Genomic DNA, 16,915 nt, shown 5'->3' on the forward strand with positions numbered 1-16,915 from the left:
CTCCATTTTCTGCACAATCAGCGATGTCGTTAACATATATGAGAAATAATAATGGCCCCAATACGGACCCCTGTGGTACCCCTGAATAAACTTCGAGTTCGTCCGAGTCATAATTATTTATAGTAACATACTGAGTTCGGTTTGACAGATAGGCTGCTATCCATTCTACTACATTGTGCTCAATTCCGATAGACTTTATTTTCTCGATTAATTTAGAGTGCACGACGCGATCATAAGCCTTCGAAAAATCAATAAAAATAGCATCAGCTTGGAATTTGGAGTTAATTATTGATGCGAAGTCATGTGTTATTTCTAATAACTGTGTTATAGTTGACAATCCTCTTCTAAAACCGTGTTGCTTAGGATATAATATGTTATTTTCTTCTAAGTATGTCATAACGGCTTTACTTACTATGTGTTCCATTAATTTACAGCTGCAACAGGTTAGTGATATTGGTCTATATGTTTCCACGTGTAATTTATTGCCTTCTTTATGAATGGGTATTACTTTGGCACATAGCCAATCCTTGGGAAGAGAGGCTGTACTCAGCGATTCAGAAAAGATAATTTGCAAAAAGGGAGACAGCTGCTGCGCGTATCGTTTCAAAAATTCATTTGATATATTATCGGGCCCCGGCGCCTTCTTGGTGTCTATTTCCAAAAGCAAATTTAAAATGCCCGACTCTGTTATCACAACTCCGCCCATCCGGGTGTCAGCGGCTGTCACGGGCGCACTCGATATTGGCCAGCGCGTGAAAACGGATTGGAAATAGGTGTTAAATGTATTTGCTACATCGCGCTTTTCTTCTATGACCAAACCTGCCACTTCTATTTTACTGCTCACGCCTTCTGGCTTCGACAAGTAGCGCCAAAACTTTTGCGGTTGGTTCTTTATGAAATTTGTTAACTTATTTGAAAAGAAGTCATCTTTTGCAGCTTTTATTTCTAATTTCAATTTGCATGCCAGCTCTATTATCTCCGCCACGGACCACGCCAGCTTGCCAGTGATCGAACTGTGTGCTCCGGCTGTTAGGTTGATATTCGGTGTCGCGCCGTACTGCATCTAACTGTTTGCGCATCTCGACCCAGTATGTATGTGTGTTCTTTCAAATAAAAGTAATTCTGCGCTCGTCGTTACCATGCTATTGCTTCTTACTGTATACTGACCAGTGCGACGCTCGAGTTCCCGCGACAGAGCTAGCGAGACACGCAAGACGCTGCAACGTTCTTCCCCGCCACTCTTCTCTGCCACTCATCGGTCTTTCCCCATGCGAATTTTTGCGTGCACGCCTTTGAAACCCTCTTGGCGGTATGTGTTGTGTCGGGTATCACTAAGTTAAGCTACTAACCCTGCTGAGTCACTACGTTAACTGCCAGACGCGAGCGCCAGCGTAGTAGCCAGGTGCTACCGCACTTCAACGATCGCTGCATGATTGATCGGACTAACGGTCTCCCATGTGCGCAACGCTCTGCGTGTACTGCCCTTCTTTACTGGCCAGCAAATATGTTGATGGAAAGCGCGAATGCAGACTTCGCTGTCTATCGACAGAAAGCGCCGTTCTCTGGCCTGGTGCTAAATGTTTTGGTTGTCGCAGGATGTGCCTGATGCTCCTGCCGGGCTGGACGTCTCTGCTGGCGGCGCTGCTGTTCTCCGCCCAGCCAATCCACACTGAAGCCGTAAGTGATCGCGGCGCAACTTCTTGTGCTGTTGTTCAGCGCGATGCGTTCGTGTCTGACCGCAGCTTCTTTTCCTTCGGCCACAGGTGACCAGTATAGTGGGGAGGGCGGAGCTGCTTTCTGCAGTATTCTTCTTGGGTGCCTTACTTTTCTACATTCGACACGGAGCTAGTACTGCGGTCTGCAAAGAACAGAGTAATGGTAAGCTACATGTCTGCTCGTTGCTTTCGGTTTATGTCTGGAGTGTTCAGAGTCTGCAGTGTTCCGGCACTAAACTTAACTGAATTCCCATCTTGCAAGTGTGTGTGTGTGTGTGTGTGTGTGTGTGTGTGTGTGTGTGTGTGTGTGTGTGTGCGTGTGCGTGCGTGCGTGCGTGCGTGCGTGCGCATTTTCTTCCTTTTTTTATACCTGTAGTGAAACTTTCAGTGAGATTATAGATCATTGAATATGGAATACCTGGGAGCGCTTTAACATATGAAAGACTCAGGACTGCAACTGGACCAGAATAATTTTCTGAAGGATACTTTATTCGCATGGCATGCATTCGACAATCACATTAAATGAAGACGTCTGAAACGCACAATAAACGCAGTGTACTGTGCAGTTTAAGCAAAACAGCGGAAATGTCTTCACAGATTTATTCAAAGTAACCTTCACAGGATACATTTGACAGCCATATCATGCTATTAGTACAAAAGCAACAAAGGAGAAAAAATGCAAAGAAATGGAATACAAAGAATGTACAACTCTGAGCATTGCAACATAATACACGCTGTTCTACAAAACAGACAATTCACTCGTTTCCTTTAATAGCGTTTTCTGTTGGTTTGTGTTTTTTTTTTCGTTATCACTCTAGCAATTGCGAAAGCTTCAGCATTTTTGCTTTTTTCTACGCTACTCAGCACACGATATTCCAGGATCGAATTCACGAAGGTTTTCTCTGTAAAAGCTGTTTGTGAGTGACCGGCCGCCTTCACTATATGTCCAATTTGACGAATGACTCACCACAAGAAGGGCATTGATTCTCACCCCAAAAAAGAAAAGAGAGATACTGGGAGAAGTATGCCAGCGAAAAATTATTTAGACTGAAAGTCATGGCTATGATTATTTCTGTGCCTGCTGGGTTTATGTCTTTTTTTTTTTCATTGCTTCAATTTCATATCGGTAAACAGATGCCGTCTTTGCCTATTAGTTTGTCCACTGGTATTTTTGCACCTAGATGTTTTGTCTCTTCAACAAAAGAAAAGCGACTTCTATTGGCCGAGCTTCCGGAGGAATGAGCAGAGGATTTTTCGCTTTTGTTATCGCTCTTCTTTTTTTTTCCGAATGGCGATTCTCCTTTGGTAAAAGCAAATGCGCCTACTAATCAAAATCCAAGGTCCTCGATTACCCTTATTCTTCTCGCTGATTCTTAGATATCTGACAGATTTGATGCCATAATCTATAGTATATGTGTTGCCAGTTGCCTGCTCCTAAGATCACGTAATACCTGACGCCTGCGGCTAAACTATGTTCCACATCCGTCGCGATGATGGTGAGTGGCACTGGCTACTACTTTCAGGGCTAGATCAAGCACACATGCACAAATACCTGAGAAAACAGACGGGAGGAGAGCCACCGCAGGAGCTGAATGATAGTCCATCGCATGCGTAATGCTGAAGACGTGGGTTCGGCTCCCGCCTGTAGCAAGTCGTGTTTTTGTACAGGTTCATTTCAATTTTTATTGGTATTTCTACACTTTAGTTAAAAATAATGGCTAATTTTGCTTATATATGATTTGCCTGGCTCTGCTGTCTGGTGGCTGCTTCATATAGCTTAAACTAAAAAAAATTTAGCCCCTAGTTTGCCTTATTCTTCGCGCTAAACTTATGCTGGAGACTTCTGTTTATTTTCCCTGACAGTTCCATTTCCTTTACACACACTTTTTTTACCGTTCTGGTAATTAGCAAACTTTTCCGGTTGTGGAATTTCGTTTTCCCCCTCTGGAGTCAGTTACGCCCTGTTGCCTGCATCGCCTGTAAAATATCTTATAGGAGGGTATGTTTGCATCATATACGACTAAAGTACAAAGGTGTCAGGTCACAGCTGCAACATTGCTGTTGAGGAACTTTACACGTTATCTTTGCCCAATTTTCTGTAAGGTTGAGTGAGTGAACTGTGATTGGAACGTTTTTCTTTTTCATGGTCGCGTTCCGTCTGCTACATGTGTCGAGAAAGGCGTGAAAGTACTTCTGTAGTGTTTAGATTTAGCTAGACACTACAGACACTGCATTTATGGCTGACCTGTGTACAATGAAACTGTCCAAAACCAAAACCTGCTTACCTGCAAGGTGAGCATGCAGGTAATAGACTATCCGAACATTGTCTTCGGCGCTTCACACATCACTTTTATTTTCACGCATGTGCTTGCCGCATCTGAGCACGCATTTAGGCGCACCAGTGATGAATTTCCCTTTTCATTTGACCTTTTTTCCCCCAATAATTCTAGGAAGATGGTGTAACTTATTACGTAATGGTGGTCAACATTTTATTTATTTGTTTCCACAGGCATTTGTGCAGAATACAGCGTTGCGAGACACAAACCGCTCAATCATGTTGTTTTTGAAAAAAAAAAAGAATTTGAGCACAACAAGATATGCTACTCGTTACCTTAGGTATGAGCCTGCTACTTTCCATCCGATAAACACACGAAACGCAGACGTATGTGGGCGGCATTTCTATCTCTTAGTTTACTTATGCAAAGTTATTATCAAAATTATTATGTATTGTATTTATTCTCTAATTAAGAAAGTAGCTTATGTGTGTATTGTGTGAGCTGCTATGCTTATACTTGCACTATGCATTGCGGATGCCTTCTCTTGCTTCCTCTCTTTTCTTTTTACTCTTTATTTTTTTAGAGCGATAGCTCTGATACTCCATGTACAAACCCAGAAAACGCCTGGTTCCGTAAATGTCACCTTCAATCTCAGCCAAGGTCAAACTGAGACTTAGGCTGCCACTACCGGCGGCTGCTGCATACGCCACGTGGGCGCCCATGTATTGAAAGCGATCTGTGATGTGTACAAAGTGTGTCGAGTGCTGGTTGCTTCGTATGCGCTGTGCCTTTGGCGCTTATTTGGCGTTGAAGAGAGATGCAGCATGAAGCACGATTCGCTCGCTGCTGCCGTAGCGCCCAGCAGCGTCTGTGTGTTGTGTGGTGCAGTTGATGATGCGGCAGTTGCTGACGGCGCCGAGCAGCGTCTGTGTCCTTTCCGAAAGCAAGCAAAACCGTCCGACAAACTTGGTTTAACCGCGTTCAACAACGGCAATTTTTGCACTTTAGCCAACTGTTTTCTTGTTCGTGCCAGTTAATGTCGCGCATGCGTATTCTATTTTAGAAACCCCACTTCTGTAATAACCCTGCCAAAGGTTTGACAGTATGAAGAAGCAAATAAAAAATAAATATAAAGGTCGCCTCAACTATCGTAATTACAAGTCACGATCTTCTAACCAGCACTTCTTGCAGAAGGTTTTTCTTATAAAGATAAGCAGAAACGAAAAGCACTGCTGTGTGCGTTGGTGGCAGCTCATTGTGCGCTGCTCTAACTGCGCAAAACACAGTTGGACGAGTTTGAGTTAGTACGCGAAAACAAGCCTTTTTCCTGGTTAGTCTCAGTCGTCTCACAACAAGTTCTTCCGGATGCCCTAATGAGCGCACGAAGAGGTAATGGCGGCGTTCAAAAAGTAAAACAGGAAAAAAAGAAAGAAGGAAGCAAAACTCTGTTGAAAGGCTGGCTTACGTCTATTTCAGGCCAGAGGGCGCTCTGTAAGCAGGCTAACAACTGGAACCGAAAAGTGGAGCGCTTCGTGCAACGACCAGAGATGACTTTGCTTTCAAGTGGAGCACAAAGAGCGGAGCATTGCTTCATATTGGTGCTTAGCAATCAATCGAGGCCCAACAAATACCGACGATGGAGCATCTGCTGCAAAGCATGGCGCGTTGTTGGGTGTTTTTGACGCAGTACTACGCGTGCTTTGAATAATTGTTTGAGAAAAGGTCACTCGAACGGATGTTCATTACTTATTCCTCGCCTTAGGCCATGAAATATTGTCAGCCTTAATGAGAACAGTGTTATCTCTTGTGAAACGCTTCCTTGATGAGCAGTGTTCGCGGGAGCTTCGTTGGCTGTGTGAGCACGATGTTTATTTATTTATTTATTTATTTATTTATTTATTTATTTATTTATTTATTTATTTATTTCAGACATACTGCCGATCCCAAGGGGGATTTTAGCAGGAAGGGCGTAGATATAAGAAGCATATTACACAAGTGTAAAAGGGTTGAACATGTCACAAATAATAGTTTGAAGTCATTACAAAAGGGTTTTGTTGCGCGTACAATCACTTAACAAGTACATCTGGTATTACATGTATAATGAATACATGTAATACCGTATGGTTTTTATTGAGCGATGTGAGATTTTTCGTAGCACTTCATTCCGCTAGCTTAGAAAGGCGGAAATCTAGAGAAATTTTGCATTTCGTAGTCCAAATTTGTGAACTATAACTAGCTTAGTGTATTCAATTGGTCATTTATTATTGTCTACCAGTTTGTTCTTGCATTCCAGTTTATTATCAGTCTCCTTCCGTTCTATTCTCACCAAATTTTTGTGCATGGATTGGACAGCACATTCTTTGCTACTTTTTTCTCAATGCTCTGCAAATAGGTACTATAAAGCGCGCGTCTCTTTTTCGCATGCCGAGCGCCCCTTGAATCGATAGCGGTCAAGTACTCGCAACCTTCATTTTCTTCAAGCACGTTTTTCTGTGCTTACGTATGCCTTCTATTTTTTTTCTTTTTTTTCTTCTTTTTTTCGGGATGGGAAGTACAGAAAACAAAGCTAAGTGTATGAGTGTGGGCAGACCGTATAATGATAATCAAAATTTTGCCCAATTAGTCTAGTTATTCGGTACAGCTTCATACGATTCCATGTTTTTAACTGCAGTAACGTTTTAACTCAACAAGAAGGAGCCCAAGTTATTTAGCGTTATATCTATATCTGTTTGTTTTTGTTTTTTTCTTACACTTACAATAGGCGCTTTGACACACTAGCGATACATAACATATTTGCAAAGATCCCTACTTACATCAGCTCCACACAAGCGCACTGCATAATTAGTACACTGACTCCAATCCGTGACATTACATTCAAATCGTTCTTGAACCACAAGCCTATTTAACTAAATATGCAGACGAGTGCCAAGGCCACGTCACGTGACATATCATCTACTGACCATTTTCTGTATGTCGAGTGACGCAGCCATCCAATGTAAAGCATCTCTAACCGAGGTACCCCCTGACACGTAATACTGTTCGGTAAATACATGCTGTATCATTTAATAGACGCGATGTTGTTTCTAGAGGTGTGCCAATGTCCGAAACATTGGAATACGAATCGAATAGTCACTATTTGTACATTCGAATATGTTTAGAATACTTTTTGAATATTTTAAAACATCAGCTGCGCCCAAATAGACGTAAAATTGGAGCAAAAGTACGGTAAATCTTCACTCCCGCGAGCATAGTATAGATATAAAACATGAGAAATTGCGTAGTAGAGCAGGCTATGCTGCATAGATAGCCGTACTTTACAGGTTGTAGAGCGATCACTCTCACTCTGTGAAGAGTCCCGTTCATGCGAAGAAACTACTTCTTTGCTTCTAATGCTCCACTTGTAATTTTAATAAACAACGCTTCATAACGTGCTATGGAAAAGAAAGAAACTTGCTAACTTCAAGAATACTGGCATGTGAACATCGTTTTGTATTAAGTGTGGTAACAGCTGTTCATTATTCGATTCCTATCCGATTCGGTCTCAGAAATCACTATTCGCACACCGCTAGTTGTTTCTTTTTGTTTTCCGCGACTCAGGCGCCCGTGTGCACCATTTATTCTATAATTTGCGAAACAGGTGGCTTAGAAAATTTGATGGCCGTAGAAGTTTTCGAGTTACGATGAGGAAATGTTGTGTTAGTTGGAAATTAGTCTCACAGTGCAGAGGACTGTCAAAACCACTTTGACGTGAGACATGCCCCAAGGCTTGAAAAGTTCAACTACACCGGCACTGGACACATACACGCGCGCGCACGCGCATGAAGGAGCCGGTAAATGCGATCGGCGAATTTGACTTGCAATCAGCGAATCAGCTAAGGTATCGTATTGTACATTTAGACACAACAAAGTACCACGGATACCGATTCCTGAATCGCAAAGGAATTAACTTCTAAACCCGGTATCCTATGTCATATTCCACTGCAATAACACTTCCTGTCCCCCCTTGCCCCCGCCTCCCCTCTCTACGCGCGCACAATACGCCGCGCGTGTTTTCAGAATTGAAGCCTTATCTTAAAGTATGCACAAAAAGCTTTATTAGCGGGCGGGGAGATGCTCGCATTAAGTTAATGGAGTTCTCATTTACGGGGTCATTGCATGGAGTGTTCGTGGACGAGCGCCGCGAGGGCACGTCGTTAACGCGTCCGTGAGGTAAAAGCAGCGACTTGCGAGGTCAGGCGACACACGTGCGCAGAACCGGGAAGGGCCGTGCGTGAAAGACGACACCGGCGCTGCCCACTGCACAAGCCCACGCACAAGACGACTAGGAGTGCAATCGATGAGCACGCGCGCGTGCAGATAGCACACCCAGCACCGTGCAGGAACGACCTTGAAACCATACGAGCAGCGTACTGCGGTGACATACAAACGTAGAATGGGATGGGCGGCAAGTCCGTGTAACGACCAGCAAGGTGGCGCAAGTGCTTGCGAACAAAGCGGCACGAGCGCCTTGATTGTTAAAACGCAAGCATACGCGCACAAGGATAGGAACAACGAGGAGAGGTAGAGAGGTGAGATTATTATTATTATTATTATTATTATTATTATTATTATTATTATTATTATTATTATTATTATTAATATTATTATTATTATTATTATTATTATTATTATTATTATTATTATTATTATTATTATTATTATTATTATTATTATTATTTTAACCTTCTCAGTCACGTGACTGGTTTTTGTCAATTCTATCCAGCGATGGCAAGAAAAAGGTCCTGATATTGCGCTGGGGGCAAATTAAAAATTAAAGTCCTTGCACGCAATGAGGCTCCACTTCAGTTCAGCGCGCTGTGGCACACGAGATCACTTTGGTAAAGGCCTGTTTGACGGGACACTCGACGTGCTCCGCTCCCTTAGGGCCGATTTACGCTCGAGCCGCCCATCGCCGCAAGCCGCACCGCACGCTTGCGGTCGCGCGAAAAATTGCACGTATCCAGCAGTTGTGCACAAATTACCATTTACACTGTGTTCACAGTGTATACCTTACACATTGCAAACCGAAATTTGTGCATAAGTGTTTGATACGTGCAATATTTCGCGCGACCGCAAGCGTGCGGTGCGGCTTGCGGCGATGGGCGGCTCGAGCGTAAATCGGCCCTTAGCGATGGCGAAGGACCCGTTTTTACCTTCTCGTACTGCTTGCAGCCAACGACTAACTCGTTCGTCCGCTTCCAGTCGACCAGTCTGTTATTCTAAAGAAAAAGAAAGAAAAACACCACAGGAATGTACGTGCACTAGATAAATATTTTGTTACTCTATGATTAGAAGTACTGCCGAAGCGCATCGTACGAATACGAAGCATATAATACTACTCCCTTGATCTTTATTCAGGGAAGTCTTCAACGCTTTTTAAACCGCATCAACCATGAAACAATTGAATAAATAATAAAATTATGTAACTTTGACACATTTATTAGCAGTCCATCATAATTCGGGACTTCAGGGGTCAATATAAAAAATGTGAGCCTAGCTGACGGCCTGGTAAACTACTCCGGGAGCAAGGTCAGAATCCTGGTATACATAGCGATCACATAAACACGCAAACAGCGCGCGCGCCCACGAACACGCTAAAATAAGCGAAGGCAGTTGGTTGGCGCGTGTATACTACGTGTACAACTTCCTCTTGAGGGACGCTTGGTCTGATACAGCTAAGCAAGCCGACACTTAATGCTGTTACAGTTATCAGTGGAGATACAGCAAGAGGGAAAACCTATGCGAAATCGAAATCGAAATGAAGTCAAGTGTTCGATTAAAATTCTTCTGATCGGGCTTGCTCATAGACATAGGTAAAACGGATCGTCGTCGAACGAACACATAAAAAGAAAAGAATACAAGACCTTTCGGCTCCCATACGGATGCATTGTTTACAATGAAACTTCGCTTTCAATGTGAACAAGGCCCCAGTATGGGAGCCGAAGCGTCTTGTTTTCTTTTCTTTTTATGTTTTTGGTCGGCGTGCGTTTTGCCTTTGTCTGTGAAAATCGAGATATTCAGCATACTTGATCTTTTTGTGTTAATAACATTTAAAGAACTTTGAAAACATTTTCGATATCCTCGTTGTCATTTCATGAAGCGCACGTTCTGCACTACAAGAAAGTCGAATTAACAACGCCTGGGATAATCTTTCTTTAATTTTTGCAGGTCACTGGAGGCGTTGCCTAACTACGTTCGCTCTGGCAACGGCGGCGATGCTTTGCAAGGAGCAAGGCATCACAGTTCTTGCAGTCTGCTGCATCTACGAGCTTGCTTCATGTGCTGTGAGTGCGCTATAACTTGTGTTATTGCATGGCTTTTCGTCACGGTATCCTTGGGTGCTTGAATGGCAGTCCTTTGCTCGCTTTGTGTGCTCGCATAACAGTAAGGTACCTTCCAAGCACTTGCCGACAAAGAGGTCTCAACAGCACTGTTCTGTAGCAAGCTCAGCACCATCTGATCCAGCGGTTCGGCTAGCGACTAACGAAGCAGACTGGCTGGTCGGTAATGCTTAGCCGCTTGACCAACGGTATAAGTTAACTAGACTTTTGCTCTTGGGAACGAAGGAGGCCTTGAGCCATCGGAACCAATTTACTTTCTGTTTTTTTAGAAGACAAGGTTTTCCTGGGTGACTTAACACGGGTTTGAGTTACGTGGGACTTGGGTATCTATCTGGCTTCTTGGTAAAAAAAAACGGTCCTTTCGCGCGTCCAGAGCGTCATAGCGAGAGACGAAAAAGGTATCAAAATGTGGATCTCAACGAGACAAGAAGCGAGAACCTGTAGCAAAGTCTGTAAAATTAACGGTATGGGCGTAATTAGCGCCAATATAGTTGAAAATTAACCACAGGGCACCACAGACTACACTACCTCCCGGATGCACAGGACCTCTTGTACAAAAAAAAAAAAAGTCGTCTGAACTATATTCGGCTCGAAAGAGACAACACCAACGTACATGCGTGTAAAAAGAAGAAGAGAGGAATAAGAAGAAAAAAGCGAATGAAAAGGCTGTGCATGAATGAAAGAAATAAAGGGTCCGGAAAAAAATGTAAGGGCTGACACTGGAACGAATAAAATAATGCGAATAATGCAAAAACATTATGCAGTTATACAACATTGCATCATCTTTAATGAACCCGATTCAGTAGGTATATATGAAACCATATACTATATACGTCGACCTTGTCTTCTTTCGTGTCGACTTTCGTTGAGACGCCTTTCTTTTTTGCCCTTGTTTTGCTGGCTCTCTGCAAAACATCTCGAATTTATTGATTTACCTCACGTGTGTGTGCGTGGTCAGCTTTGTCAAGATAAAGTCAAACAAGTTAATGAAGTAAAGCTAATAAAATGCTAGAAAACATGCCATTCGTAGAAAACTTTTACATTGGCAGATGAGCATGCGGTATAACTCACTAGAGGAAGCCGTCATTAAGTGTCACAGGCTTCATTTAGTCACCAATCTGCTGCCTCGAAGCCAAAATGCCGATCAGCTGTCCACTTTCATACTGGAGCACTCTGTATGTCGTTGTTCTTAATATGAGTCGTTACCTTCGCAGGGACCTTGGTAGCACAACTTTGGTTGCGAGGTTTTGTACTGAGCTGTGATTTCTCGCGAAGGAGCGAAAGCGCAAAGGAAGAAAGCACCTTATCTCGTCGCACTTCACTTATTTAGAGTTGATGGCTTAAAACATAAAGCAGCTCATTTACCACCGGCTCATTTCGCATGGTCGTAGCAAGCGATAAATAAAATACAGACACGATTGATTGATTGATTGATTGATTGATTGATTGATTGATTGATTGATTGATTGATTGATTGATTGATTGATTGATTGATTGATTGATTGATTGATTGATTGGGCGAGTGAGCGATGGGGCGATGTGCTGCAACTTTATTGTATGTGTGTGCGCGCAGTTTTTTTTCACGTGCTCAAAAATTGCCGAGGGCGAGACATGTGGGCAGCGCATTTGCCAGCCGCCGCTGCCACCGTGTGCAAAGAGCTTCCCACCAGCTGCGCGAAGCGGTCCCGAGCGCTCTGCCAGGTGCCACCAAGTCCATGGAGTATCGAGGCGGAAGACGGACGCGATTCGCACCCCCCCCCCCACTCCCCCCCGGAGGACAGCGCCTTGATACTCCCACTCCTGCATCTATCTCGCCCGCTATCTGTTTACCTTTGCACCCCTTCCCTCGCCTCGACCGCGCGTTCGGTGCCGTTTTCTCCCGTTGTTTGCGTTCGTCAGCTGTGCCCATCTCGGTGTTGATCTTGTTTTTCGGGGTCGGACGCCGGAGGCAAGAGCGTTCGAGAGCGTGCTTTATCCAGCGGGGCCCCCGGCGCAGTTGGCTGCTTCGCTTGAGGCGTGACAAATACCATTATCGGCGCCGCTCGATGGACAGACTACTCGCAAACATTTGCGCTCGGCGCAGCGAAAGTGTTCGTGCCGCGACGCGTCCCGCCGATCGATTGCACCGCGCGTCGGCCACGTGATTCACGCAGAAATTTCTAAACAAAAGTCATCTTTCCTCCTTGTGCCACTCGCGACGCCTCCGGGAGGGCAACGGCATCGCTGCGGTTTGTGTTTCGTTTTTGCCCGCCTCCTCACATCCTCTGCGCCCTCTTTCCTGGCTCCTTCCGCGTGGTCATATTTTCCGCTGCTACCTCTCTCACGGCGATGTATTTTGTCCGGCTCTATGAAAATGAAAGAGGAGACGCGCGAGGTGTTTCTCTTTTTCTCGGGCACAACAGGTCACGATGAAGTCTAAGCAGCAAGAGGCTTTTCATATAGCCGTCAATATCCGGGTGCGTCAATGCGATATGACTAGCTGACACAGATATAAGAAATGCGCGGCTCGACTTTTGGAAATTGGGAAACTTTGTTTTTTCTTGGCTTTATTGCTGTCACCTACTTGCGTTTTTATTTTGCAACTGGGTCCTTGCTAACCGTTTTCAACAAAACTGCCAGTGTGTGTGTTTTTTTTTCTAACGAGCTGTGGAGCGTTGAGGTAATGGTAGTCAAGATGACTATGCGAACCCAGTAACACTACAGTGAGCTGCAAATTCACACCGATGAATATGGAAGAACAATAATTTGGTTAGGCTACGCTTGCTTTTGAGGCTTCTTCCTCGGATTGCCGCTAGCACAGAAAATGTGCGATAGTCTGATAGCTTTTAAAAGAATACATATGGGATGGCTGCAGATATATTTATAGGTGCACATAAATAGACAAGTCTAAACTCACAAAGGAATGTAGAGACTTTAGCGACAGCAGGGGCAACAAAGCAATTTCAGTACTTTGTCTAATAATGATTTATTTCTGAACATGGCAAATTCACAAATTTATGAAATTCGTATATTACAATGCAATTTCTATACAGAAACATGGACTTATGTTAATAACGTTGATATTCAGCAGCGGTTCCAATAATGTCCCCGTCTATTAATACTGAGCTATGGCATGGACGCTTGCTGGTTGGTACATTTCCAAGTTGTAACAGTGCGAAGGACGGGGACAAATAGATAATAAACACAAGCGACAGTGCTTTGTCGTTTGTGCTTGTACGTAATGTACGTAATCAGTATTTCAATAGTGAAATCGCGGTACATTCACTGACTTGCGACCTCAACACCGAGCAGTGAGCGTACCCCACTCCTTGCAATTATCGCAATTGGCTTCGTAAGCCCTTGTTCCCAATGGGACACTTTCTTGAATAGCCCTAGTGCCGCCATTGGAGCACGTGCATTGTTGAAATAAATTAGGTTGTCGAGGTGGCGGGAGGCTGAGCAGCGTAATCGTTCGACAATGTGTTGTATAGTTGCGCCATGGAACCAATATCTATGTCAAATGAAACAAGGAGGCATTGTACTGAATCTTTAAACGAAAAGATATTATTTTTTTAAGCAGAACGCATCCGGGCCATTGATTAATTGCACATGTCAAGTCTCAAGCACGTGTCCTCTAGCGTGTCCTCAAGCCCATGTCAAAAGTGAGCTAGGAACCATTCTGCTGCGTATACAAAAATTCAAGAACGCGAGCTGGACTTATTCAATCTCGCTAGCATCACGCGACATTCCGCGCAAGGAAGTTCTGTGTCATGTCTTCGCACTTCAAAACAAGTTCCACATTATGCAGGTATAAACCTTACGGAGCTCTATTCGGAGCTCTATTACCCAGCTCTATTCGTAGAATTGTAATCGCCGTCATGTATTTCTATAGAAGCTCCGTTACGATTCCTTTCATTCTTACGCACGAAAACGTCCTTATTATAGCTTTTAGTTGTTGTTTTTTCTATTAACTAGAGTAGGTTAGTAGGGCATGCAACAATAAAGAAATACCCTGCAGCTGCTTCGAAATTTCCGCGTTTCTCAATAATTGAAAAAAAAAGATTGACAAATATTTCAAAAGAAACGTAAGCAACAAAAATGATCGCTCGAAATTGCAAGCGGAGTAACCAGCCAGCCGCACGGTAGTTCAGAGTTTGGACCAAGCTTTTTGCGCACCTCCCCAATGGGCTCAGGTTCACTTGATAATCCACACCCTGTCTTGCACATAGGACGGATTCACGCCTACCGACTGCCCGTGGTTTCTGGTCTCGGACAGGAGTGTGAAATAGCTGTGGTGGCTCAGTGACTTTGACGCTGTGCTGCTGAGCCCGAAGACTCGGTGTGGATTCGTTGCCGTGGTAGCCGAATTCTCACGGAGCCGGGATGCATGGAAACACGCTCGGGAACTTAAATTTAGCGTTAGAGTCGCAGGTAGTAAAAGTCAATCCGTATCCCTTTTCTTCAGCGTGTCCGTGTCCCGTTGTACAGCATTTAGGCGTAAAATTACATTAAACATTCTGTTAAGCTAGACACAAAACAAAGTGCCCTGTAATTCATTGGGTGACTACATTTAAATCCAGACTTCAGACCTACACCAATACATAGGTTGTTCACGCGCCGCTACAAACCTTTCCTGCAAGTGGTATCTCGCGTAATATTTAGCAGCTATCACTGTCACTTCATCCTAATTAAAACATATTGTTGTTGTTGTTGTTGTTGTTGTTGTTGTTGTTGTTGTTGTTGTTGTTAACCGCTATCTTACTGTGAAGCGTGCTTCCCCTTTGCAAAACCACATGTGAGGCGAAGCCCAACCTCAACACGTAACAAAGATGATTAACATTTTCGACGCTCGAGATATTTGTTCTGAGCTTAGCTTGTGGATAGTCACCAGAAAAGCATTAATCGGCAAAGGGCGAGGAATGTCAAAGATAAAATACTCGACATGAACAAAACAAAACCAAAAATGAAGAAACTATACAGCGAGGACTTAAGAGCAAATGAATATTCATATGCATATTATAAGTATTCTCGTATCGTTCATTCGGCACTTATAGAATATTTCTTTCATCACTAGGTGTGCTATAGATAAATCAACAACATATATATATATATATATATATATATATATATATATATATATATATATATATATATATATATATATATATATATATGGGAAATAAAATATATATGTATACTTTGGGAAATAAGATCTCAAAACTGGTGTCATCCTGGAGATTCATTTCAAGTGCATACGTCTTGCAAACTCGCCGGTTGCAATTACTGTGCAAACTCACCGGCTACACTTACTAAATAATGATATGTACCGTAGAGGAAGTAATTAAGAAGATAATTAGTGATTTTGTTTTCATTTGTTGAGTATGTGTTCCGATTTCTCGCACTAGTAACGTTCGCCTTTTCCAATAATCCAACTAGAGGACAAGAATCACGCTGTCCACCACTTGTGATTTTTAAAAATTACGGAAAGCTTAAAAATGATTGCCCCGTATAAAGTGCAGCGCTCAAACTGAGCCCGAAATGACACTTGCATCATACCTCTTTTTCTTGGCAAAATTATAAAATTCAGCATTACATTTTAAGCTTGAAATCTTAATAGATAACAAATGGTAATAGATTAGGCAAAAACAAACTTTGGGTACTTTACTCATTTTCGTGCTGGCAAATCTTCGACTTGTGAATGCTTTCCGTTGGCTTTTAATAGAATCCCTGGAGCTCGTCATGGACAACTGCGTGGGGGGCGCTGAAAGATAGCCTCTACCGAGTATTCACGTTGGCGTCGTTGGCAACTGCAGCAGTTGTGGCGCGCATTCACTTCAATGGGCCCCACCTGCCTGCCTTCAACCGGTGAGTGTTACTTCACTTTACCATATTTATATATCATTGTTTTCAATTTGCAAATCACCTTGTTAAAGCAAGAGCGGTATAAAGGAATTTCAGACACCTGCCAACGGTATGTTATGCTGACTAAATACCTACGGCGTCTGGTGCACCTATCTATGTCAGAAAAAGATGGCATCAAAGCAGCAGCAATGCGTTACCTCTAAACAACACAAATTCATAAAGAAACACCGTGAACAATGCGAAACAAGTCCTCTAACTAAAAAGAAAATGCGGCAGTTCATAAACCACCGTTGTGCTGTTTCCTAAACACCTAAGGATTATATATACTCTCACCATCTGAAGATTATATATACTCTACTCTCACCATCTGAAGCTGCGACTGAATTAAACTCGTTTTTCAGCTCTGTATTCACAAACGAAAATCCAATTCCACCTGACCTTACGTTTCCTTCAATTAACTCACCTATGAATGATCTCATAATTACACCAGAGGGAATAGAATCGGCCATCGATCGACTTTCGAATAACTCAGCGCCAGGTCCAGACGGCATCTGCACAAAGATGCTTAAAATGACTAAACCTAAAATATCTCCCGTATTAGCCGCCCTTTTCCAGCAATCAATAGATACAGGAATCGTACCAGATGACTAGAAGGTTGGTCGTATCACTCCCATTTACAAATCAGGTGACCGATCAGTGCCCT

At 43.2% G+C, this 16,915-nt stretch overlaps 1 protein-coding gene across 11 annotated transcripts in view; it reads left to right on the top strand.

The window, feature by feature from the left end:
- LOC135915994 (protein O-mannosyl-transferase Tmtc3-like) overlaps positions 1–16,915 on the top strand; it is a 953,411-nt gene that overhangs the window by 881,766 nt on the left and 54,730 nt on the right. For all 11 annotated transcript variants that reach the window (XM_065449184.2, XM_065449185.2, XM_070530822.1 and 8 more), the window contains 4 exons: positions 1,596–1,677; positions 1,764–1,878; positions 10,199–10,314; positions 16,073–16,215. In XM_065449184.2, coding sequence (XP_065305256.1) covers positions 1,596–1,677; positions 1,764–1,878; positions 10,199–10,314; positions 16,073–16,215 — 456 coding nt within the window. The remainder of the gene's footprint in view (positions 1–1,595; positions 1,678–1,763; positions 1,879–10,198; positions 10,315–16,072; positions 16,216–16,915) is intronic.

This window comes from Dermacentor albipictus, chromosome 1 (genome assembly GCF_038994185.2).
Source record: "Dermacentor albipictus isolate Rhodes 1998 colony chromosome 1, USDA_Dalb.pri_finalv2, whole genome shotgun sequence".
Classification (NCBI taxonomy): domain Eukaryota; kingdom Metazoa; phylum Arthropoda; class Arachnida; order Ixodida; family Ixodidae; genus Dermacentor; species Dermacentor albipictus.